Source organism: Oncorhynchus masou, chromosome 22, assembly GCF_036934945.1.
Source record: "Oncorhynchus masou masou isolate Uvic2021 chromosome 22, UVic_Omas_1.1, whole genome shotgun sequence".
Taxonomy (NCBI): domain Eukaryota; kingdom Metazoa; phylum Chordata; class Actinopteri; order Salmoniformes; family Salmonidae; genus Oncorhynchus; species Oncorhynchus masou.
Genome location: NC_088233.1, coordinates 45,062,982 through 45,087,264, shown reverse-complemented (window position 1 = coordinate 45,087,264; position 24,283 = coordinate 45,062,982). Strand labels below are relative to the sequence as shown.

Here is a 24,283-nt window from a genome sequence, read left to right as displayed (position 1 = left end):
CCGAGAGCAGTATTAAAAGTCGAAGCTGTCCACCCACCCTTTTCATCCTTTTCTGATAGAGTATCAAAAGCTGTAGTTCAGAGGGGAGGCTTCAATAAGAGCGGCACTAGAGTCTGATGACCGCCATGTTTCAGTGAGAAACATGCAATCAACATTTTAAAAGCATATTCAACAGGGCATCTGCCTCGAGGTGACACACGGAATAACATCCAAATGATTAACGTTACAACCATTTTTTTTTTAACCGTCTCCAATCTAACAGAATGGTAGGAGATGACAATTTGTATAAACTCACTAGAAGGCGGAGTTAAAGGAAGATAAATTAGGTTTATCACAATATACCCGTAGTGACATTTCCATAAGATTAAGAGTCTTTTGTTACTTATTCTGACAGGGAGAACTGGAGCACTACCAGACCCTGTCCGTCAGTCTCAAAAACAGTTTGCGATGATGCTGGAAACAATCCTGAAACATCTCCGCACTTAGTAAAAGTGTGCTGTTATATTAGTTATCAGTTATTATGTCCCCTCATCATTGTTTTCATTTACTTATTGCAATTTTGAGGGTTTTCTGTATAGTTGTCAATGTTGGTGGGGCATATTATTCAGTGTTAATGTTACTCCTGAATCACGATGATAAATATGATCGTTTTTCTACCGTGCATTTTTAGCAAAGATTTACTTTGTAGTCCAATGTGTAAGAATACAGGTGAAATCAGTTACTGACACATACATGGTGGCATTGCAGGAAGATCGGATTGCTGTGAACCAAGAGGTTGTGTATTCAAATCCCACGTAAGGACATGTTCTATAACAATTACTGTATAAATAAACATACATGATATAGTCAAATATATATTGTCCTTTGAAAACACTATGCTAAAAGCATTTGTGTGTATCATAAAGACTCATTTTTGTTTGCAGGGCATCGCCTGTGAAATCATGTGTCATATCATCAAATGTGAAGTGTTCCAAAAACATACTGTATAGTTTCACATGATTTCACAGGTGAAAAAAAAAAATAATAATAAATGCGTTGGTTTACAGGGTCAGCGCTTTGCTCAAGGGCACATCAACAGATTTTTCACCTTGTCGGCTTAGGTATTTGAACCAGCAGCCTTTCGGTTGCTGGCCCAACATTCTAACCCAGGGCTCTTCAACCCTGTTCTTAGAGAGCTACCATCCTGTAGGTTTTCCCTCCGACCCTAATCTAGCGCAACTGGTTATAATAATTAGCTGGTTGATAAACTGAATCAGGTTAGCTCTAACTGGGGTTGAAGAGGAAACCTACAAGAGGGTAGCTCTCCATGAACAAGGTTGGCGAGCCCTGCTCTAACCACTAGCCTACCTGGCGCCATGCCAAGATCATCACATATGAAGTGTTCCAAAAACATGTTTTCACGTGATTTCACATGTGCAGAACTGGTATATGTCACGTGAAATCATGTGATTTCTCTGTGAGGGTACTGCACCACCACTCAAAAAAGATTTTTACATTGAATACTTCAATGACATTTAAGCAACACATAGTACAAATTAAATAAGTGTACTTTATATTTCATCACGGGACATAAAATAAGAAATGTGGAGGGGTGTATTTGAGATTACCTTGTCAGTATAGTCGGCACTGGCTCCCCAGAGCACTGACCCGGAAGCCCCCAATGCTGCACTTTCTCCAATACTTCTGATCAGATCCTCCTAGGAATGACAGACACACAGAAACTCCTGCATGAAACTCATTTGTAATAGTGTGTGCACTGCATGTCTTAAATGTTCTTGTGAGTTATCAGCATTTAGTGACATTTGTAATAGAAAAGGTAAAGATAACATAAGTCTATTGAAATTGTGTAGCACTCAATATTGAACTATTAAGTAATTGACATCTAATGCCCTCACCGTACTGAGAAACTTATTTCGGTCACGGTAGAGTGGGCATGAGTACACATAGATGGGCACAGTGTAGGGGCGTTTGGGCAGAGCTGCCACCCTCACTGCCTCCTGAACGCGGTTTCGGACGAAAAGTGCCGCGTTGGCGCTGTTGTTCAGCGACGCAGGCAGGTAGACTGAAGGGTATAGAGCCGTGCTGGACTCCCAAAGCCACAAAAGCTCGTCGTTCTGGCTCTTGGTCTTGTCGGAGCATTGCCCTGTGTAGTCTGGCTTCTCCCAGCCATAGTTGTAGCAATCGGGGAACAGATAGAACCCCCATTGCTGGCTGGGCCGCTGGCTGATACCTAGCATCATGGTTCCCTCCATGTAGTTGCGGGCTGCAGTCTGAAACTGCTTCTTGGCCTCAGTGGTTGCTTGTGATGGGGACAAAGAGGGGTCCTCCTCTCGAGCGTAGGCGATGGACAGTTGACGGTAAATATTCTTGGATCCCCAGTTTCTGTCCCAAAGGGGGCGCCAGTCTTCCCAGTCAATGACGGCCAGACCCGGGGTCGTGTCAGAGGGGATGTAATGATTGATGTCACCGTAGGCCTTAATCAGGTGGGCCGTCAGGTTGCCCTTTTGGGGGATGCCACCATTGAACTGGCGATGGTTGTTGGGGTCAACGTGAGGGTACAGGCCCAGGCGGTCGACGTAGAACAGGGTGAGGAACTGACCGGGAACAGCAGCAGGTGTGGTCACTGCTTTGAAGGACCAGGTGTCCAGTGGGATCTGCAGCTTCTTGCATGCAGGGGTCGGGGTATTCCATATACCCACAAACGGATGACCGTCAAACAGTGGGGGCTCCGTTGTAGGTAGGGGGGAGACGAAACTAAGACATGCCAGAAGGGAGAGGGCAAGGGTGGGGAGTAGCTGGGGAGCGCCCCTTTTCATCTGGGGGAACTGGTCCATCGTGACTCCTCTGTGAGAACAAAAATACATAAATACATGTATGTGGCAACTGACAGTGGAGGAATGTGACTTCCCAACAATCTCTGTATAGCTACAGTGAGGTACCTTATTTACGTGTCTTTTCAGATATCTTTACATCTTAGCCAGTGATGGCCATAGCAGAGAGAAAAGGTGATAGAGCCAGTGGTGGCAGTTATTAGAACATTCAGTACACAAGCTGTTGATGACGATGTTCAACTGTTACAAAGTCAGATGTCAGACTAATATTACGGATGTTACCAAACAGCCAAAAGGCAGCCTACTAGTCCTTACCTGTGCGTAATACGCGGTTGGAGCACACTGACACAGTAGAGAAATCATATTTTTATACATTTGGGTTAATCTATCCCATTTGATGTCATCTTGTGTCAAGTGCTCATTAAACATGTTCCTGTTTGTTGTACATTATGGTTTATCATTCAAGAGCTTTATCCGTGGTTCCAAGAAGGACTGTTATTGACTATTTAATAGACCGATTAGAGAGCGACAGAGCAGAGCAAGGACATACAATGGTTCATATTTGCAGAATTTCAATCTGGCTGTCAAGGTATACTTGTCTCTGGTATCTGAAAATAACAGGAGATGATAATATCACCTGTTATTGTGAAGCTATTGCTCAACCTTTTGACAAACCTCAGGTCTTGACAGAATTCTTGACATATGAAATGGGAGTGGGTAGAACAAAAACCTAGTACTTTAGGCCTAAGTTCCAAAGCCGGCCTGATTGGACAATATACCCTATGCACTTATATCACTTTCTGCAAATCAAACATTTTCCATGACCTGATAGATAAAAAATAGGCATATTAATAATATAATTTTCTTTTCCTCTGGATGGGAGCAAGATGCAGGCACGTCAGTCTCCGAATCAGATTGCAGGCTTTGGGGTGAGAGAACAGTTAAGTGCTATGATCAAGCAGCCACCACACTTATGTCAACCAGTACAACAGGTCTGGTACATTTCTGTGAAACTATTTATTTTACTGTTATCTGGTCTCCTATCTCTTTTCTGTACTCAGGAAAACACAGATGCCCTTCAAGGCACCTGACCTCTGGAGTGTGCGGAGGATATCAGTGTTTGTCTGCAGTTAACAGCCTAATACACTGTTACATTGCGTGCGTGTAAGATAGAGAATGTGGCCAAATAATCATGCAATATAATCCAAGTGTTAGGGGTCACTTTCAGGGACACTTTAAGGGTAATTTAATGGCTTCTGAGGGTTGATTTAAGGGCTACTAATGGCTAATTTAAGGGCTACTAATTGCTAATTTAAGGGCTACTAAGGGCTGGTTTAAGGGCTACTGTACTAAGGGCCAAGAATCTTTGAGAATCGTCATTGATACATTAGAAAATAGTCAGCCATGGTTCTTGATATAAGCATCCATTTACTGTGATTTCATTAAGTTGCTTCGATTAGGAGGTCAATGAAGAGACAAATTAATGTATTCAAAATGATTTACATTTTTTGGTAACACTATATTTTAAGATGCACATTTTAACTACAAATGTGTGGTTTATAAGTGTGTATACAAGTAGCTAATAAGGCCTTTATTATGTAATATAAGCCATAGATAAGGCCTTAATTTGTGTTTTTTCTTATTCCAACATTACAAGTCATGTGTTAATTGCCAATCCTTAACCTCATTGTCAGTCATAATAAAGACATGTGAGTATTTAATAAAGAACACAGTAAACAGACTCATAGTATGCTGTCTCAATGTAGACCTAATAAAAGCATAGTATCTTAACATATGTTCCCTGTGCTAAAGTGCTACCTTACATTCTCTCATATGTTGACATATATAATTGTTTTAAGATGGTCATACCATGGATCATTTAGCTATGTTATTTAACACTGTAGGACCCTTTTAGGTATCCCCCAAAAATATCTACAAAAAAATTTGATAAAATATTGAATTTGACCTTTACCACCGAATCCCATGAAAAACGCATTGAGTAACACATGCATAAATGGCAAAGAAGTCAGTCAACATTATTTTATAAGGAATAAGTGTTTGTCCTATATCTAGGAGATATAATAAAGCTTTAACGAGGCACACCTGTTAATTAAAATGCATTCCAGGTGACTACCTCGTGAAGCTGGTTGAGAGAATGCCAAGAGTGTGCAAGCTGTCGTCAAGGCAAAAAGTGGCTACTTTGAAGAATCTCAAATATAACATATATTTTGATATGTTTAACACTTTTTTTGCTTACTACTTGATTCCATATGTGTTATTTCATAGTGTTGATGTCTTCACTTGTAAGGGTTTTCCTCTGGTGAAGGAGAAGCGGACCAAAATGCAGCGTGGTGGTTATTCATGTTCTTTAATAAAGGAACTCGACATGAAATAACTAACAAAACAATAAATGTGTGAAAACCTAAAGAGCCCTATTTGGTGAAAACACAGAGACAGGAAACAATCACCCACAAACACACAATGAAACCCAGGCTACCTAAATATGGTTCCCAATCAGAGACAATGACTAACACCTGCCTCTGATTGAGAACCATATCAGGCCAGACATAGAAATTGTCACGCCCTGGTCGAAGTATATTGTGTTTGTCTGCATTTATTTGGTCAGGCCAGGGTGTGACATGGGTTTTTTGTGGTGTGTTTTGTCTTGGGGGTGTATAGCATAGTCTATGGCTGCCGGAGCCTCCCGCCTGTTCAGCGCTACCGGAGCCTTTCTCCTCTCCAGCGCTGCCGGAGTCTCCCGCATGTTTACCGGAGCCTTCCCCCTGTTCAGCGCTACCGGAGCTTTTCTCCTCTCCAGTGCTGCCGGAGTCTCCCTGTTTAGCGCAGCCAGAGCCTTCCTCCTCTCCTGCGCTGCCGGAGCCTCCCGCCTGTTCAGCGCTGTCGGAGCCTTTCTCCTCTCCTGCGCTGCCGGAGTCTCCCGCATGTTTACCGGAGCCTCCCGCCTGTTCAGCACTACCGGAGCTTTTCTCCTCTCCAGTGCTGCCGGAGTCTCCCTGTTTAGCGCAGCCAGAGCCTTCCTCCTCTCCTGCGCTGCCGGAGCCTCCCGCCTGTTCAGCGCTGTCGGAGCCTTTCTCCTCTCCTGCGCTGCTGGAGTCTCCCGCCTGTTTAGCGCAGCCAGAGCCTTCTTCCTCTCATGCGCTGATGGAGTCTCCCGCCTGTTTAGCGCAGCCAGAGCCTTCCTCCTCTACAGCACTGCTGGAGTCTCCCGCCTGTTTAGCGCAGCCTGAGCTGTCAGTCTACATGGAGCAGCCAGAGCTGTCAGTCTACATGGAGCAGCCAGAGCTGTCAGTCTACATGGAGCAGCCAGAGCTGTCAGTCTTCATGGAACAGCCAGAGCTGTCAGTCTGCATGGAGCAGCCGGAGCTGCCAGTCTGCAAGGAGCTGTCAGTCTGCAAGGAGCTGTCAGTCTGCAAGGAGCTGTCAGTCTGCAAGGAGCTGCCAGTCTGCAAGGCTGCCAGTCTGCAAGGAGCTGCCAGTCTGCACGGAGCTGTCAGTCTTCAAGGAGCTGTCAGTCTGCAAGGAGCTGTCAGTCTGCAAGAAGCCGCCAGAGCTGTCAGTCTACATGGAGCAGCCAGAGCCGCCAGTAAGCATGGAGCAGCCAAATCCGTCAGTCAGCCAGACTCTTCCAGATCTGCCAGTCAGCCAGACTCTTCCAGATCTGCCAGTCAGCCAGACTCTTCCAGATCCGCCAGACTCTTCCAGATCTGCCAGTCAGCCAGACTCTTCCAGATCCGCCAGTCAGCCAGACTCTTCCAGATCTGCCAGTCAACCAGATTCTTCCAGATCTGCCAGTCAACCAGACTCTTCCAGATCTGCCAATCAGCCAGGATCTGCCAGAACCGTCAACCAGCCAGGATCTGCCGGATCCAAATACCTGGCTGAGCTTCCTCTCAGTGCTGGGCTTCCTCTCAGTGCCGGGCTTCCTCTCAGTCCCGAGCTGCCCCTCAGTCCCGAGCTGCCCCTCTGTCCCGAGCTGCCCCTCTGTCCCGAGCTGCCCCTCAGTCGTGGGCTGCCCCTCTGTACCGAGCTGCCCCTCTGTCCCGAGCTGACCCTCAGTCCAGTGGGGTTCTGGGTGAGGACTACTAGGCCATGGTCGGTGGCGAAGGTGGACTATCCTAGGACGCGAGGAGGGGGGACTAAGACATTCATAGAGTGGGTTCCACGTCCCGCGCCGGAGCCGGAGCCGACACCATGGACAGACGCCCACCCGGACCCTCCCTATTGTTTTGATGTGCGTCTGGGAGTCCGCACCTTAGGGGGGTTCTGTCACGCCCTGGTCTATATTTATTATGTTTTCTTCATTTATTGGGTCAGGCCAGGTTGTGACATGGGTTTATTTGTGGTGTGTTTCGTCTTGGGGTTGTGTGGGGTGTATAGCATAGTCTATGGCTGCCTGAGGCGGTTCTCAATCAGAGTCAGGTGATTATCGTTGTCTCTGATTGGGCACCATATTTAGGTAGCCATATTCTTTGAGTGTTTTCGTGGGTGATTGCTCCTGTCTCTGTGTCTTCACTAGATAGGACTGTTTAGGTTTTCACGTTCCGTTTGTTGATTTTGTATTGTTCGTGTTTTTTTGTTCTTCATTAAACATGTCTCATAAATACCACGCTGCATTTTGGTCCGCTCCTCCTTCAACAGAAGAAAGCCGTTACACCCTGACCAACCAAAACATAGAAACATACAAAGCAAACTATGGTCAGGGTGTGACATCACTATTATTCTACAAAGTAGAAATAGTAAAAAATAAAGAAAAACCCTTGAATGAGTAGGTGTCCAAACTCTTGACTGGTACTGTGTGTGTATAAATAGAATTTTTTTACACATATTTAACACCTTTTTTTGGGGTAGGTACAAAACTACCTCAATACTTCCATTCATTTTTTAAAACCGTTACCGGTTACTTTCAGACGAGTCCCGTGACCTTGTGGGGGTCGTAGAGCAAAACGGAGAACACCATGTTTGGAATCTCCCCTTACCACATTAGTTTGTATCCCAAATGCTTCAGGCGCTACAAACAGAAGATGGCACATCAACGATACAGACTTCAGACGAGTCCTGTGGGGCTGGTGGGGGTCATTCGTCGTGTTCATGTTTCCATAGAGTGGTCATAAGCCATTCAGACTCTACAGCCATTTTCATGAGAAAATAGATTTTCGGGATGACAAACACTGCTGTGTCTCGGCCACCTTCCACCACAGTTGCGGAAGGCCGCCATAGGTGGATGCGATGGATTGAGCCGCAGCTCATGCAACAGATATCTCTCTAGCTTCAAGTAACAGATTTTAATGGGGATTTTTTTGAATGGTACTTAGATTGGCACACCGGTAAATCCATAGACTCTAGGGGGAAGGATTGGTCAGCTACACTTGACTAATAATGTTCGATAAAGACAACATTTAATAAAGGCCTTATAAATGTCTAACAAGATATAAAATAACAACCTTTATAGGAATTTACACACACAAACTACAAATTAGTTTCTAATATGTGTCCCTTAATAAAATACAGCGTACCATTTGTATGCATTTTTTTTGCAGTACATTTACATTCAATCAACACTTTTCACATGTTGCATAGTGCTTGTGTATTTGTTCTACTATCTTGGAATCTTTAAACAAAAAAAATCACAACTTGGCTGAGATGAGTAAATTACCGTGAGCCACCATCAATCAATTCACTTAATACACTTAGTAATTATATATATATCTCTTTTTTTATTTAACCCTGAATTAACAAGGCAAGTCAGTTAAGAACAGATTTTTATTTACAATGAAGACCTACCGGGGAACAGTGGGTTAAATGCCTTGTTCAGGAGCAGAACGACAGATTTTTTTTTACCTTGTCAGCTCAGGGATTCAATCCAGCAACCTTTTGGTTACTGGCTCAATGCTCTAACCACTAGGCTACCTGCCGCCCCAATATAATGTATGAGCCAGCTCCATTGCCTTCCAGTCAAGACTGATGTGATTCTGAGATTAAATCATCCACTCATCCATTAAAAAGTAGACATAATGATAAATATATGAAATGTTAATGAAGTTTGAACTACTTACAGTTGAAGTCGGGATATTTACATACACTTAGGTTGGAGACATTAAAACTAGTTTTTCAACCACTCCATAGATTTCTTGTTAACAAACTATAGTTTTGGCAAGTTGGTTAGGACATCTACTTTATGCATGACACAAGTAATTTTTCCAGCAATGGTTCACAGACAGATTATTTCACTTAACTCACTGTATCCCAATTCCAGTGGGTCAGAAGTTTACATACACTAAGTTGACTGTGCCTTTAAACAGCTTAGAAAATTCCAGAAAACGTCATGAAATTAGAAGCTTCTGAAAGTCTAATTGACCATTTGAGTCAATTGGAGGTGTACATGTGGATGTATGTCAAGGCCTACCTTCGAACTCAGTGTCTCATTGCTTGACATCATGGGAAAATCAAAATAAATCAGCCAAGACCTCAGAAATCAATTGTAGACCTCCCCAAGTCTGGTTCATCCTTGGGAGCAATTTCCAAATGCATGAAGGTGCCACGTTCATCTGTACAAACAATAGTACGCAAGTATAAACACCATGGGACCACACAGCCGTCATACCGCTCAGGAAGGAGACGTGTTCTGTCTCCTAGTGATGAAAGTACTTTGGTGCGAAAAGTGCAAATCAAACCCAGAACAACATCAAAGGACCTTGTGAAGATGCTGGAGGTAACAGGTACAAAAGCATCTATATCCACAGTAAAACAAGTCCTATATTTACATAACCTGAAAGGCTGCTCAGCAAGGAAGAAGCCACTGCTCCAAAACTGCCATAAAAACAGCCAGACTACGATTTGCAACTGCACATTGGGACAAAGATCATACTTTTTGGAGAAATATCCTCCGGTCTGATGAAACAAAAATATAACTTTTTGGCCATATTGACCATCGTTATGTTTGGATGAAAAAAGGGGAGGCTTGCAAGCCGAAGAACACCATCCCAACTGTGAAGCACAGGGGTGGCAGCATCATGTTGTTGGGGTGCATTGCTGCAGGAGGGACTGGTGCACTTCACAAAATAGATGGCATTATGAGGGAGGGAAATTGTGGCTATATTGAAGCAACATCTCAAGACATCAGTCAGGAAGTTAAAGCTTGGTTGCAAATGTGTCTTTCAAATGGACAATGGCCCCAAGCGTACTTCCAAAGTTGTGGCAAAATGACTTAAGGACAACAAAGTCAGGGTATTGGAGTGGCCATCAAAAAACCCTGACCTCAATCTTATAGAAAATGTATGGACAGAACTGAAAAAATGTGTGCGAGCACTGAGGCCTACAAATCTGACTCAGTTACACCAGCTCTGTCAGGAGGAATGGGCCAAAATTCACCCAACTTATTATGGGAAGCTTGTGGAAGGCTACCCGAAAAGTTTGACCCAAGTTCAACAATTTAAATGCAATGCTACCAAATGCTAATTGAGTGTCTGTAAACTTCTGACCCACTGGGAATGTGATAGAAATAAAAGCTGAAATAACACATTCTCTCTACTATTATTCTGACATCTCACATTCTTCAAATAAAGTGGTGATCCTAACTGACCTTAAACAGGGGATTCTTACTGGAATTAAATGTCAGGAATTGTGAAAAACTGAGTTTAAATGTATTTGGCTAAGGTGTATGTAAACTTCCGACTTCAACTGTATATGAACCGCTTATCCATACACATTACACATCAACAAAAAGTAAAGCATCCACAAAGAAACTTGCCTTATATTGCTGCTCCATCAGTTATAAGACTAGCCCTTGAAAAGAACATTTGGAGTACATTGTACAGTGCCATCGTGCATTGGGTAAACAACAACATGAACAAAACTTGCAAGATTTTAAACATTTCTATTCTTTCCATTCAAATAAAATATTGTCCATATGTGACATATAATGGTTTTACATTCCAGTTTAGTATGAAAATTGTACATAAATCATTTTACACAGTTTTCAACACACATTTCAAGAGTAACCTGGGTAGAAGACACTGAATTTGATGTTGCAAAAAAAATAGCTTCTAAGTGTCCTAATTAGTATTGACAAAGTACTAAGGAGGAAAGGCAAAAGGTGATGAGATTAAATACCTTGTCTCTTCAATTGCTGGTTACCCACTTTCTATCTGCACTTCAAGCTTCATGTCAGAGTGATAAGTAAGGTTTGGGATTACTTTTGAACGGTGAATCGATGAGATGTTGAACATTGAACACCAATGTTTGCAGAAAGGTGTGGGAAAGAAACAACTGTCAATCTCCATAGCACCAATGTTGCACAACATTTTTATATGTCACCTATTACACATGTGGAAGGTCTTGTGGCCCAAATGTGATGTGGTTCCTAACATGTTCGCTAAAAAATACACAAGGCTTTTTCAAATTGCGCAGGGTCTAGGAATTTTTCAACTTTATTGTTCCTTTTAATAGCCAAATTACATAATCTATTGAAATTAATGATCATTCAATGATAGGTTTACCATTAAAAAATAAACTCATTTGAGTTGTGCAAATGTCAAGCTTATTGATATATGAAACTACACAGTATTAGGGAAGACTGGAGCAAGACTCCCAGATACCTTTTCATTGTCAGTGTTTACAATGGTACCAATAGTGTTAGCGGTGAGGTGACAGGTTAGGAAGTTAGCTCACTTCCAGCAAGTAATTGCTGTTGCTGGCAACGCATTCTTAAATGACAAAAGAATCACCCAGAGTTTATATTGGTCCCATTGTTATATATAATCAGACTTTACAAATGAAGTATGTCTGAGTTATGGATGTGTCATGTAGTGATTATGCAGGTACCCTTCAAGTAAAGCGTTACCCACTATAATACAGGACCCTGTAGGACGACGGCACAGCATTACGTAATAGCAGTTCCCATGGAAGTGACTTCAAGCTCTGTCTCCCCTACCCCAAACAACACAAGACACTTAAAGTGCTATTATCATACCACAGTCACACAAAGTAGACATTCAATAGAAGGAGCAACACCACCAAGCTAAAGCTGTTCCCAGTTTGTGGAGCGGCACTTTCCCTCTGCTCCTTCTCCCCATCCTCCGCCTCTCCCCCCTCCTCCAACTCTCCCCCCTCCTCTTCCTCCTCTTCTGCCACCACCTTGTTCAGACTATCACACTTCTCCCCGGCGTGTCCCTCATAGCAGTGACAGTGGAATCTCTTGGCCAGTAGTTGGAGCTCACTCAGCGAGTGCTTGCCCGTGACCGCAAAGTCCCCGTCCCCCGAGGGCTGAATGTGGTAGCTGTCTCGGCTCAGGTGGAGGTAGTACGGAGCGTGGAGGTCCCTGCGGACACAGCGGCCGTTGCTCTGGCACAGGAAGTCACTGCAGACCTCTGCGGCCCGTGTCACATTGGTGATGTATTGACCCAGGCGGTGTTTGAGGAAGGACTTTACCTTTGTGCAGTTGTGCTGAAGATGGGTGAGAGAGTAAGAGGGTGGGGGGAGGAATGGGAGCAAGAAAGAAAGAGTAAGCATTTTTCTTTAACTAAGAGACTGAGGGCATTGTGCAATTCATGATAATCAATTGACATATACTTTAGCGAGCACTACCCGACTGTCATAACTATTCTCTATGGGTTGTCAACTATTGTCAACTAACTTTTTTCTCCCTCTTTATATTCATAGCATTAGTATGTAGTTTTGTCCCGATTTTTAAAAATACTTTCTACAGCAACTCAAATTTCAAGAGAAGAATGTTTGTAATACACTTAGGAATGCGTGACCCTTCTTCTCAAAGCCTCATTTTGAATGGCAGATGTACACAGGCCTTGGAAGTGTTGACAGTGAAAATAAGTCAAAACAAAATTTAATTGATGTGCAGCACATGCTAAAGGGAGCACTTATTTTCATAGCTTTAATCAAGGATTTTCCTTTGTCAGAGCTGTTAATTGCCTTATCTCCAGTCTCTTTAGCTCTACCCTATTCTAGCTTGTGTAACACTTTGATAGTCAAACTGTAACACTAATTATACATTATACAAAGGGTGGGTCTAATCCTGGATGCTGATTGGTTAAAACCACATTTGGGCTGGTGTCTTATTATATAATAGATCATATACAGTAAAGATGTATAATGAGACTCACTTTGGATGAAGTGAGGTTGAGGTCTCCCCAGATCACAAAACCTGCAGCCCCCAAAGCAGCACTCTCACCAATGGTGTGGATCAAGTCTGTCTGCAATACACACAAAGACACGCACACAGGATATTCCACCACATTCTATATTACACCAGATGTTGAACTTCTTTGTACAGCCACAAGATGGTGCTAATGTCTCCTCAAGAGAAGCAGGATTGCCTGCACTTAGCTGACTAGACAGTTCACTAAGTAGTTGACTGCTGAGAGAGACAGAGAATGGCAAGATAATGTTAAGAAATCATTAAGAAATAAATGATGTCATAACTGATCCTGTATATAAAGGATTACACAGGTTTTATAGTGTGGGATATTAATCAGTTAATTACAACCCTATTTGGATCGTGTGTCATGAAGTGCAATGTTTTGTTCTAGCCCAACGAAAACACACCTGGTGGCCTTGATGATTAGTTAATTTGTGGAATCAGATGTGTTAATGATGGTCTGGATTTTAAAAACTACACATCCTGTAGATCTCCAGGACCAGATTGATAACCAACTGGTCACTTGATTTTAGACCTTTGGGTTACTAAGTGTAGCAGTCTTACCGTGGTGAGGAAGGCCATAGCCTCATCCCTGTACCCTAGGCGTGTGTACACAAATGTGGGCAGCTCAAAGTTGTGCGAGGTAAGCCCAGCTATCCTCAGAGACTCCAGCACCCTGAACTGGGAGAAATGGAGGTTGCTGACACTATCTGTTTGACTCTTCCTGATAGCCACTGAGGGGAACAATGCTGTGCTGCTATTCCACAACCAGAGCAGCTCGTCGTTACGCAGGCTCTCTAGCAGGGGGCAGGAGCCTGTGTAGTTGTGCTCATGCAGGTTGTAGTTGTGGCAGTCTGGGTAGAGATAGAAGCCCCAAAGTCCATTAAAGCGAAGGCGCGTCCCTAGCTGGACTGTCCTCTGCATGAATGCCTGGGCACTCCTCTCAAAGCGTTTTCGTGCCAGCACCTCGATTTGTGATGGAGTCACGTTGACATAGGCCTGTGCGATCATCTCCCGGGACTTGCATCGGTAGATGTCCTTCTTGTGCCAGTTGCGGTTCCACTGAGGTCGCCAATACTCCCAGTCGATGACTGCCAGTCCAGCAAAGTCCTCAGAGGGGATAAAATGGACGATGTCCTTGTACGTCTTGAGGAGGTGGGCCTCCAGGCTGCAGTTCTGGGGGAGGCCTCCATTGATGGGGACGCCCTGGTCCGTGTAAAAAGGGTAGAGGCCCAGCCGATTGGCATAGAAAATGGTGACATTCTGGCCAGTGCGGATGGCCCGCGGGCTGCCACTGATGTGGAAGAGTTGCTCCAGGTTGGTGTGGACATTGTACTTGACAGTGCACAGGTCCAGCGGTGCATTCCAGGCAGCAATGAAGGGCTTGCGGCCCACCAGGGGCAGCTTGGCGGGCTTCTGGCCAAAGACGGCATGAAAAAGTAGCAGGAGCCAGGAGCAGGTTAGGGCACAAGCCACAGGCACGACGTGGTGATGGTGGCCACCGCTGACGGGCAACATGATCATCCTAGGGCTTGGTTCAACTGAAGGGCTCGTCAATCATCTTGGAGAGAAAAAGGAAGAAGGGAGAGAGTAAAATAGTGAATGATTCAGACAGAAGAAGAAAAGAGAGAGAAAGGGAGGGAGAGATGGAGTGAATGATATAGAGGGCTGACGAAGAGTGACAGAGACGGAGGGTGAGGAAGAGAGAAAGAGAGAGGCAGTGAGTGAGAAAGGAAGAGAGAGGACATCACAGATCATAGATTAGAAGTCGTTTGATCATGTAGCGTTTCACAATAATGTTAATCGGCTTAAAGAATATTCGATATTGTACAACAATGTTAATCAGATTACAATATAGCCTTTACGACAGTGCAGGATGTTTCCACAGAGGCAAAGAGTTTGCACCTATGCTTAAAGTTAGCTGCACAATTAAAATGGCGCCGGAGAAGAAGGCTGACGTTTTACGTGGTTTTTGTTAGTTTATTTGCATTGTCTGTAACTTATTTTTTAAACTTATTTTGTACATAATGTTGCCTCTACCATCTCTTATGACCGAAAATAACTTCTGGACATCAGGACTGGGATTACGCACCACGGACTGGCAGAATCATTTTTTTCCTTAAACGAGTCAGACGAGCCCCACATGATATACTGCTTTCTCAGGAACAGTCCCAGATTCCCGTGATTTGCGCGAAGAGGAGGCAGAGAAAAAGGGGCCAGAGGCTGGGCTGCCTTCTGAGAATCCGTAGGCGATCAAATAAACCCCCACTTCCTTCCATTCTGCTTGCAAACGTGCAATCTTTGGAGAATAAAATCGATGACCTACGCAGGAGATTAAACTACCAACGGGACATTCAAAATTGTAGTATCTTATGCTTCACGGGGTCATTATCAACATACAGCTGGCTGGTTATACGCTGTACCGACAGGATAGAACAGCGGCGCCTAGTAAGACACACTATCTGCCGAGAGAGTTTTCATCTACATTTTTCATAGCTGCTTTACATACCACCACAGATTGAGGCTGGCACTAAGACAGCATTGAATGAGCTGTATTCCCCCATAAGCAAACAAGAAAACTCTTACGCAGGGAAACTTTATATCAGGTTTTACCAAATTTCTATCAGCATGTTAAATGTGCAAGCAGAGGGAAAAAAACTCTGCACTACCTTTACTCCATACGCAGAGACGCATGCAAAGCTCTCCCTCGCCCTCCATTTGGCATATCTGACCATAATTCTATCCTCCTGATTCCTGAAAAAATTTAAGCAGGAAGCACCAGTGACTTGGTCAATAAATAAGTGGACAGATGAAGCAGATGCTAAACTACAGGACAGTTCTAGCACAGATTGGAACATGTTCCCGGGATTCCTCCGACGGCATTGAGGAGTATACCACATCTGTCATTGGCTTCATCAATAAGTGTATCGAAGATATCGTTCCCACAGTGACCGTACATACATATCCCAACCAGAAGCCAACATCTGCATTAAGCTAAAGGCCAGAGCTGGCGCTTTCAAGGAGCGGGACTCTAACCCGGAAGCTTATAAGAAATCTGACGAACCATCAAACAGGCAAAGCGTCAATTCAGGTCAAAGATCGAATCGTACAACACCGGCTCTGACGCTCTTCGGATGTGGCAGGGCTTGCAAACCAAACTACAAATGGAAGCACAGCCGAGAGCTGCCCAGTGACATAAGCCTACCAGCCGATGTGAGTAACACCTTTAAACAGGTCAACATTCATAATGCCGCAGGGCCTGATGGATTACCAGGACGTGTACCGCGAGCATGCGCTGACAAACTGCCAAGTGTCTTAACTGATATTTTCAACCTCTCCCTGTCCGAGTCTGTAATACCTACATGTTTTAAGCAGAACACCATAGTGCCTGTGCCCAAGAACACTACAGTAACCTACCTAAATGACTAACGACCCGTAGCACTCACTTCTGCAACCATGAAGTGCTTTGAAAGGCTGGTGATGGCTCACATCAAGTACATTATCCCCAAAACCCTAGACTCACTCCAATTTGCATGCCCCAAGAGATCCACAGCTGATGCAATCTCTACTGCATTCCACACTGCCCTTTCCCACCTGGACAAAAGGAACACCTATGTGAGAATGCTATTCATTGACTACAGCTCAGCGTTCAACACCATAATGCCATCAAAGCGCATCAATAAGCTAAGGACCCTGGGACTAAACACCTCCCTCTGCAACTGGATCCTGGACTTCCTGACGGGCTGCCCAAATGTAGGGTTGGTAACACACATCTGCTATGCTGATCCTCATCACAGGGTCCCCTCAGGGGTGCATGCTCAGTCCCCTCCTGTACCCCCTGTTCACTCATGACTGCACGGCCAGGCACGACTGCAACACCATCATTAAGTGTGCCGATGACATAACAGCGGTAGGCCTGATCACCAACAACGACAAGACAGCCTATAGGGAGGAGGTCAGAGACCTGGCTGTGTGGTGACAGGACAACAACCTCTCCCTCAACATGATCAAGACAAAGGAGATGATTGTGGACTACAAGAAAAAGAGGACTGATCATGCCCCAATTCTCATCAATGGGGCTGCAGTTGAATAGGTTGAGAGCTTCAAGTTCCTTGGTGTCCACATCACCAACAAACTAACATGGTCCAAGCACACCAAGACAGTCGTGAAGAGGGCATGACAAAACCTATTCCCCCTCAGGAGACTGAAAAGATTTGGCATAAGTCCTCAGATCCTCAAAAGGTTATACAGCTTCACCGTCGAGAGCATCTGGTTGCATCACTGCCTGGAACGGCAACTGCTTGACCTTAGACCGCAAGGCACAACAGAGGGTAGTACATCACTGGGGCCAAGCTTCCTGCCATCCAGGACCTCTATACCAGGCTGTGTCAGAGGAAGGCCCTAGAAATAGTCAAGGACTCCAGTTCTCTCTGCTACCATACGGCAAGCGGTACCGGAGCGCCAAGTCTTGGTCCAAGAGGCTTCTAAACGGCTTCTACCCCCAAGCCATAAGACTCCTGAACATGTAATTAAATGGCTACCCATACTATTTGCATTGCCCCCCACCCCTCCCTCCCCCTCTTTTACACCACTGCCACTCTCTGTTGTTATCATCTAATAACTCTACCTACATGTACATATTACCTCAACTAACCCGGTGCCCCCGCACGTTGAGTCTGTACTGGTACCCCCCCTGTATATAGTCTCACTATTGTTTTTTTGCTCCTGCTCTTTAATTACATGTTACTTTTATTTCTTATTCTTATCTGTATTTTTTTAAACTGCATTGTTGGTTAGGGGCTTGTAGGTAAGCATTTCACTGTAAGGTCTACACCTGTAGTATTAATGATTAATGTGATTAATACATTAATGATTTGTTAGGTCAGTAAGCAATATGAGTGATTAAGTGAGAGTTTCTGTTTTTATTTCATTTATTCGCAATAGACATGTTTAATACGCAAACTGGAAATACAGAATTCCTAGTGTAGTCACCATAAATAAATCAGAATGTTGGCTTGCATTTTGCCAAGGCCTACAGGTCCAAGGTCATAGGCAGGATGTCAGTTGACATACAGGGATCTGACTAAACCATGGGCTGGGCAGACTGCTCATGTCCTCACCACATCTATGTGTTCCCTGGCCAGAGGGATGCCCACATAGCCATAATCATTCCTGCCCAGCCACCAAACGCCTCTTCCTAAAGCTTCATCACTCATTGTCATCAGATAACTATTTTGAGTTTTCTACTGGTGTTTAACAATAACTGCTCCCAACATTGTACCTGCTGATTTGCCTATTTGAGTCAGCCTCAAGCCCACAATAAAGTACCAGTAACACATACAGTATGTTAAAAAGGCAAAATAGAGAGTTAATGGAATTAATTGTAACATTACATGATAACTTCATATTCAAATTCACCCAAATATCCGAAGAACAACCTAGTCCCCATTATTTTTTTATAACAATTAATAAAAAACTATCACATGCATTATATATAAATAAAACATAATCCAATACCAAATAGCAGCAGGTGCAATTATCAGCAGTTACTGTACAGTTAGCATTATCATTTGGAGACAAATAGCAGCATATATTTTTTTCCCTTTCCCTCTCTTTCTACGAAGCAATGATAGTTGCTGTGTCTCAGGATGCCCAAACATCTTTTGAAAACTTTTTCAAATAAAGGACAGTAGAGGAGACCATACTTTCAGGAATGTGGGACCACGATTTTGTAAATTCATTGTATATTTTTCTAATGCTAAAGAATTCTGCAACTTGTTTTAACAATTCCTTTGATAGATACATATGTGGTTGTTAATTCTTCAACTTCTGACAACTAAGATCTCAGCTTTCCTTATTTGATAATCATAAGTATAACATTGTGATTTGAAGATACTGTTTTTTTTAAGTCCTCTTCTGAAGTCTCACCCTAAATGTCTGTTGTACTCTGAGACCATACGTTCAGTGTTTCTGTCATCTTTACCTCATATAGTTTTACACCTAGCTGGGTTTGGGTGTCTAACTTCCACTGTTACTGAGCTCAAGGCATAATGAAACTTCAACTTCAACTTCAAGTCACAGTGACACATGCAGGTGCTTTGTGTTTAACCACAGAAACGTCCTTCCTTCCACCCCTCTCTGTAGGGCCTGGCGCAGGGTACCCCAACTGGCGGCCTTCGGCCCGCGGGTGGTTTTATTTGGCCCCCCAAAGTTCTCTGTTGAATTTTCATTGTTGGACATAAAAAAACAGTAAAAACACAAGGAAATCAGCTCCAAGTGATTTTAATTTGTGAAATCTGGGTGGCAGGTAGCCTAGCGGTTAAGAACGCTGGGCCAGTAACTGATGAAAGGTTTGTTTGAATCCCCGGGCCTAATAGGGGAAAAATCTGTCTGTATCCTTGAGCAAGGCACTTAACCCTAATTGCTCCTGTAAGTTCTCTGGATAAGAGTGTCTGCTGAATAACTCAAATGGACTTCCTCACGTGAGAGAGACACGTAATCATACAAATGTAAGCAAGGTTTGAAATTGTTATGTTTTAGTCATATTATATCTGTTTGGGCTTCTTGTGGTAAATTTGCGGTCTACAAATTATTTGTAATTATGTTACGGCCCCCCAACCATCCGCTCAAGAAGAAATCAGCCCGTGGCTAAATTTAGTTGATGATCCCTGGGCTAGGTGTCACGACTTCTGCCGAAGTCGGTCCCTCTCCTTGTTCGGGCGGCGTTCGGCGGTCGACGTCACCAGCCTTCTAGCCTTCGCCGATCCACTTTTCATTTTCCATTTGTTTTACACACCTGGTTTCAATTCCCCAAGTACAGGTTCATTATTTAACCTTCTGTTTTCCCCATGGTTTTTGTGCGTGATTGTTTTATGTATGTTTGGTCTGTTATTGTGGACTAGGTATTACAACATATTATTGGAATATTTGAGTAAAGTTACTTGTGTTACTCATTTCTGCTGTCCTGCGCCTGACTCCTCTGCACCAGCTACACCCAGACCACTACACTATGGGTTGATTGGGTGATCGTCGGATCCTTGTATGGGTACACCTGATTTACATTGACATTTAAATCCCCCCATCGACATTAAAGTATGGTGTATTTTTTACACTGTCATTTGTTTTTCTTTGCCATTAAAGTTGAAATTCAGCACTATATAATGTCTTGCACTTAAAAAGGGCTTTCCGTTTCAGCTGATGAGGGAAACCACTTTCTCTCATTGATGTTTGAAATCTTGCAGGGGGATGGGGATCAATGTAGACTACTGATTCAGTCTGCTCAGGGATTGGTGGTGGTGTGTGTGTTGGGGGGGGGGGTGTACATCACAGGAGTTTGGTGGCACCTTAATTGGGGAGGAAGGGTTTGTGGTAATGGCTGGAGCGGAATTTGTGGAATGACCTCAAATACATTAAACATATGGTTTCCATGCATTTGATGCCATTCCATTTGCTCCATTCCAGCCATTATTATGATGCATCCTCCCCTCAGTAGCCTCCTGCGAACATGCTTCCAGACATACAGACTCCTTCAGACAGACACCACACGTATTGAACTAACAATGTATCTCAACATTATAAGTTCCAGAGTCAGTGTGACGCATGGCGGGGAATAGGGGGATGAAGGACAACAGAGGAGTCCCTTGGTGTTTATGTTATTGAGTGGAAAATGCCTGGCTAAAAGCTGAGGCTCTGGTGTCTAGTGTATAACCAAGAGGGGGAGAGAGAAACCACATCCTGTGAAATCAGTCTATTCCTTTTCAGCAAGCCCCATGGGTTAACTTTACTGTATATTACGTACAGTTGATACAAACTGTTTAGAGTACAGTTTGATTTAGACTATAAAAAGGCTGGTTATAATGAATATTAGTTGTTTAAATGTACTGTTCATTATCTGTGTTAATGATCATAAAACTTGACTAACACTTTCCAAGAAGAAGCAACCACAGATTTTGTGTATCGGAAAGAGCATATAAGTTTGGCAGTCTTTCAAATTGAATGATTTAACTTCACTTCCCAGAACCCACATCCCAATCTGGTAGCAATTAAGATAAGAGTTTGTTGATGACTGTGGTTTACATAGAATCCTTCTGACCAACATAAACAACTTCTAAAACTAATACATATGTCTTCTAGCCAATTACATTAGATTTTTTTTACAATTTAAAATACATAAACATGTTACACTCAACAAAAGATACATATACGAAATACTGTCGAGGATCTAAACACAGTAAAGTCAAAATACTTGTTTCCATTGTGGTCCCCTTTGTTGGCAAGTGCAGCAGGGCAAAAACAAGTGACGTGCAACAATGTCAAAATATTTACATATATAGGGGGGTCTGAAATGATTGACTCCCTTGATAAAGATGAGCAATAATGACTGTATAGAATAAATAATTGAAATACTGAGCTACTGTATATTGTGTTGTCAAACAAATGGGGGGGGGGGTAATATTATTTTAGATTTATACAAATGCTCAGAGAAAGAGATTTTGTTTAAGAAGTAATATTTGTTTTTCTCTCAAAAGGTATGGGTCCAAATGATTGATTCTTATAAATAAAGTAGTCAGAAGTGTAGCATATGCTCCCATATTCCTAGTGTGTAATGACTACATAAAGCTTGTGACTTGTTGGGTGCATTTGCAGTTTGTTTTGGCTGTGTTTCAGGTTATTTTGTGCCCAATAGAAATTCATGTTAATGAACGTATTGTGTCATTTTGGAGTCACTTTTATTACAAGAATAGAATATGTTTCTAAACACTTCTACAATAATGTGGATGCTACAGTACCATGCTTATGGATAATCCGTAATGAATCATGATGAGTGAGAAAGTTACAGAGGGTCAAAGACCATACCCCCATGCCATGCTAACCTCTCACAATTACAATAACAGGGGAGGTTAGCATGTCTTTCAGACCCCACTGTATATGCAAATAGGCAAACATACACACTTAGCAAGTCACTTACTAGCGCAGGGTGGTTTACATCATTAAACAAGCCCTGCATGAGTGTTTGAACCTATGACTGGCAGAAACAGTTTTTATCGCAGCCGGGAGTTTGTTATGCTCTATCATTACCGTATATAAAAACTAGGTCTGTGTAACGCTCGTCGAAATGGGTAGACCAAGGTGCAGCGTGATTTGGGTTCATCATAATTTATTTGAATGTGAACCAGCAACAAAAACAAATAAGAGAAACCAGTGAACGTACAGCCTTGTCGGGCTCAAAAGCAACAATACAAAAACAAGATACCACAAACAACAGGTGGGAAAAGGCTACCTAAATATGATCCCCAATCAGAGACAATGATAGACTACTGCCTCTGATTGGGAACCATACCAGGCCAACATAGAAATACAAAAACTAGACCACACATAGAAATAATAAACTAGAACACCCCCCCCCCCAGTCACGCCCTGACCTACACCATAGAAAATAAAGGCTTTCTATGGTCAGGACGTGACAGTCTGCCCAGAACAACTCTTAATCTAATGGTGGAATGGCATCAAGTACATCAAACATATGGTTCCCATGGCACATCTACCTAGCCTAATCTTAGAACCAAATAATATTGACTCCGTTTCCCCCAAACTAAGAGACAATTTGTCCAGTTATGCACTAAGCTGGCTTTCTATCAAACTCTTTGTCTTTGTGTGAGACTGAAAGAGCTTCATTTTCTGCATACAAAAAAAAAGCTGACAGCAAGCTGAAACAAGCTGATTTCATATCTTTGCTATATCATCTACGATTCGCAGTCATTGTTTAATCCTCTCTGTATATCTTACGAAATGTTTATATACGGAAGCACAAGTGTTGGAACGTCTATTGGATCACGAACTCTCACTGTAAACTGAAATGTAGACTTAAAGTGATTTGTAGGAGATAACGTGACTGGAGATGTTCATCCCATTTCACTTAATTTAAAACTGCGAGTTTTGAAATAGGTTGGAGAAGCACCCGGCATAACCAGGGGTACTGAGAGGGGTGGGATTGAGAAATGCTGAGCAAATATGCTGTCTTCTTTTTGGTTTGAGGTGGATTGTTCCCTGCTGGATGGCTAAAATTGCTGGGTGACCTAAGAGAAACCACAAACAGTACTTTTGGTGATTTGATGCGCTCACCACAGGCAATTTTGTTTTCCCAAGGACAGAGAAAGGAAACAGAAAATTAAATTGTAACAGACAGACAGAAATTGATAGCAAGAACAAAGACAAATAGAGAGAAAGATAAAGAGGGTGCGGAGGATAGAGACAGAGAGCGACAGAGGGAGAAAGAGAGAGAGCGTGAGAGTGCGAGAGTGAGAGATAGCTAAATGTATTTGTGGCAGACAGACACAGAGATTAACGCAACACCTCAGGTTGTGCCAGTACCTTTACCCCCTCGGTGAACTGTTCCCTACAGGATGCAGCCAAAACATTGTCAACACAATCTGTCAGTCCTGCAGAGTGTCTGGCCCATCTCTCTGCTTGTGTGGGGGCATAACTCATCCCTCGCCACTATTATCCCAGAGAAGTGCTTTATCCACGAGCCAAAATCCCCTCAGGTATTTAGTTACCTAATGCTCTCCTCAGAGACCATTGTTAATACTCTTACTTTCAACCCCATAGGTTGCATTGTTACTGTTTTGTTTTTAATGTGTGAAGAGAAGATGAAAATATCTGCAACCCTGAAATGAAATGGCAATTGAATTCGGCTGTTAAAAATGCTTCTCTCGCCAACCTCGCTCTCACCTCTTACCTCCCTGTTTGAACTTTGAAATGTCCCTTTTCTTGTGTTAAGTATGAACATGAACAAAGACGCCAGACATTAAAAGATGTTGTAGGAACGAGAGCCGTCTAAGGCACAGTGACAGACTTGTAGTGTGTCGTAGTGTATGAGTGAACCTTCCAGGTCAGACACAACCCCTGAACTGGTCTGAAAACAGAACTTTTCCCATGCTACAATGGCATCCTTAAGGCCACCTCTTCCTGCCACTGCAGAGTGGTTTAAAAAAAACACCTGCGTTATCTAAACGTCAAGCTGCTGTTGTGCCACTACAACAACTTTTGGCCCAAGCTGGAAAGCTGTTTAGTAAAAGCTTAGAGTTTAAAAACATTGAAAAAGTTGCTAAGCTATTTGTTCCTTTTAGATTACGTGTTTGTTTTTGTTTTGTTTTTTTGGTGTGTTGACAAATCAGAAAGATCTCTCACCTGTAGATTCCGTATGGCGACCATCACTATCAGCCAATCCAGGGGGAGGCACAGGGATTGTGCCCCTCTCCATATGTCCCACACTCTGGCA

The 24,283-nt window shown here is 43.2% G+C and overlaps 2 protein-coding genes across 2 annotated transcripts in view; both read right to left on the bottom strand.

Moving 5' to 3' along the window:
* LOC135509568 (hyaluronidase-5-like) overlaps positions 1–11,025 on the bottom strand; it is an 18,663-nt gene extending 7,638 nt beyond the window's left edge. Inside the window, exons 1-3 of the mRNA XM_064930330.1 lie at positions 10,962–11,025; positions 1,896–2,844; positions 1,608–1,697 (exon numbers count right to left, since the gene is read on the bottom strand). Coding sequence (XP_064786402.1) covers positions 1,608–1,697; positions 1,896–2,834 — 1,029 coding nt within the window. The 5' untranslated portion in view covers positions 2,835–2,844; positions 10,962–11,025. The remainder of the gene's footprint in view (positions 1–1,607; positions 1,698–1,895; positions 2,845–10,961) is intronic.
* LOC135509567 (hyaluronidase-4-like) lies at positions 8,604–24,283 on the bottom strand. The gene is made up of 4 exons (XM_064930329.1): positions 24,193–24,283; positions 13,567–14,563; positions 12,968–13,057; positions 8,604–12,293 (listed from the first exon to the last, which is right to left on the bottom strand). The coding sequence occupies exons 2-4, from the start codon at positions 14,524–14,526 to the stop codon at positions 11,826–11,828; spliced, it is 1,518 nt and encodes a 505-aa protein (XP_064786401.1). The 5' UTR covers positions 14,527–14,563; positions 24,193–24,283; the 3' UTR covers positions 8,604–11,825.

Excerpts from the sequence above, each read along its gene's own strand:
- LOC135509567 (XM_064930329.1), bottom strand. The coding sequence starts at position 14,526 with ATGATCATGTTGCCCGTCAGCGGTGGCCACCATCACCACGTCGTGCCT. Across the intron at positions 13,058-13,566 it reads CTATGGCCTTCCTCACCACG|ACAGACTTGATCCACACCAT; the intron begins GTAAGACTGCTA and ends TGTGTATTGCAG. Across the intron at positions 12,294-12,967 it reads TCAACCTCACTTCATCCAAA|CACAACTGCACAAAGGTAAA; the intron begins GTGAGTCTCATT and ends ACCCATCTTCAG.